Source organism: Bison bison, unplaced genomic scaffold (genome assembly GCF_000754665.1).
Source record: "Bison bison bison isolate TAMUID 2011002044 unplaced genomic scaffold, Bison_UMD1.0 scf7180017863995, whole genome shotgun sequence".
NCBI classification, from domain to species: domain Eukaryota; kingdom Metazoa; phylum Chordata; class Mammalia; order Artiodactyla; family Bovidae; genus Bison; species Bison bison.
In genome coordinates this window covers 24,760-25,918 of record NW_011494567.1, presented here as the reverse complement: position 1 = coordinate 25,918, position 1,159 = coordinate 24,760, and the positions used below count along the sequence as shown (strand labels likewise).

General features: G+C 65.6%; 1 protein-coding gene across 1 annotated transcript in view; it reads right to left on the bottom strand.

The window, feature by feature from the left end:
- Positions 1 to 4: 4 nt before the first annotated feature.
- Positions 5 to 1,159, bottom strand: part of LOC104984378 (leukocyte immunoglobulin-like receptor subfamily A member 6) — a 7,985-nt gene continuing 6,830 nt past the window's right edge. Inside the window, exons 7-9 of the mRNA XM_010834066.1 lie at positions 981 to 1,016; positions 523 to 807; positions 5 to 390 (exon numbers count right to left, since the gene is read on the bottom strand). Coding sequence (XP_010832368.1) covers positions 5 to 390; positions 523 to 807; positions 981 to 1,016 — 707 coding nt within the window. The remainder of the gene's footprint in view (positions 391 to 522; positions 808 to 980; positions 1,017 to 1,159) is intronic.

Sequence of the window (1,159 nt, the reverse complement as noted above, 5' to 3'; positions counted from 1 at the left end):
CCTCTCACAGGGGCTCCCCTGGGAGCAGAGACCCCAGTACGTTGTCTTGTCTGCACAAATGTATGGGGTGAGGACGGGATTCCTCACCTGAGACCAGGAGCTCCAGGGGGTCGCTGGGGGCTGACCACACCCGGGGGGTGTGCCTGTAAAAGCTGTAGCATCTGAACGTCCACCTGTGCCCGGGGGTCACGGGGCCCACGGGGAACAGGGTGTGATTCTGCCCGTCGGGGGTTTGCTGTCCATCCAGGGTCCGAGAGGACTTGTCTTCTCCTTCCTTGATCAGAAGGAATCTGTTAAATCCCTGACTGGAGGCACACTGGAGGGTCACGTTCCCTCCCGAGGTCACCACAGGGCTCGGCAGGGCTGAGAGTCTGGGTTTGCCGTAGGATCCTAGGAGAGAAGGAGGCAGCTGGTTCCGTGGGGCTCCCGCCCTCCCCCCCAGGGCTGGGCTGTGAGAGGGACAGCCCCTGAGAGCAGACCCCCTCCCGAGGGCAGAGCCCGAGGCTCCCTAGAGTCCCTCACCTGTCACCACCAGCTCCAGGGGGTCACTGTGCTCTGACCAGCCAGTGCGGGTTCCGTAGTAGCACCGATAGCTCCCTGTGTAGACCTGCCCCATGTAGTGGATGGAGAACCTGGCCTTGTCCCCGGGCTCCAGGGGTTTCTGTCTGTCCCAGAGATCTGGGTTTCCCTCTTTATCCAGATGGAACTCCTGGGCCCCCGGGGACCCCTGACACCAGATGGTCACGGAGCTACCCCTGGGGACCACAGAGCCTGGCTCAGCCCAGATGGTGGGTTTGGGGAGGGTCCCTGGAAGGAAATCAGAGGCGGGCTCACCAGGCGTCCCCCCCAGGCCCCGGCTCTCAGCCCAGACCTCCCAGACTCCCCATCCGTGAGCCCCGAGCTGCCCTCTCCCTCCCCGCAGCCTGGGGGTGACCCCTGTCCCCACGAGAGGAGGGAGCTGGGCCCTGGGACAGACTCACCGGCCTGCACCTGGGTCCTCAGGCCCACACTCAGCCCTGGAAGAGAGCTCCCTGTGAGAGGTGTGCCCTCAGCTCTGAGCATTGCCTCTCCGCCCCGGGAGTCTCCCGGGCCCTGGGGTCCCCTGACGGAGCAGGCTGGCCGGGGGGTCCCTCCAGACCAGGGCTCCTCCTGACCCTCC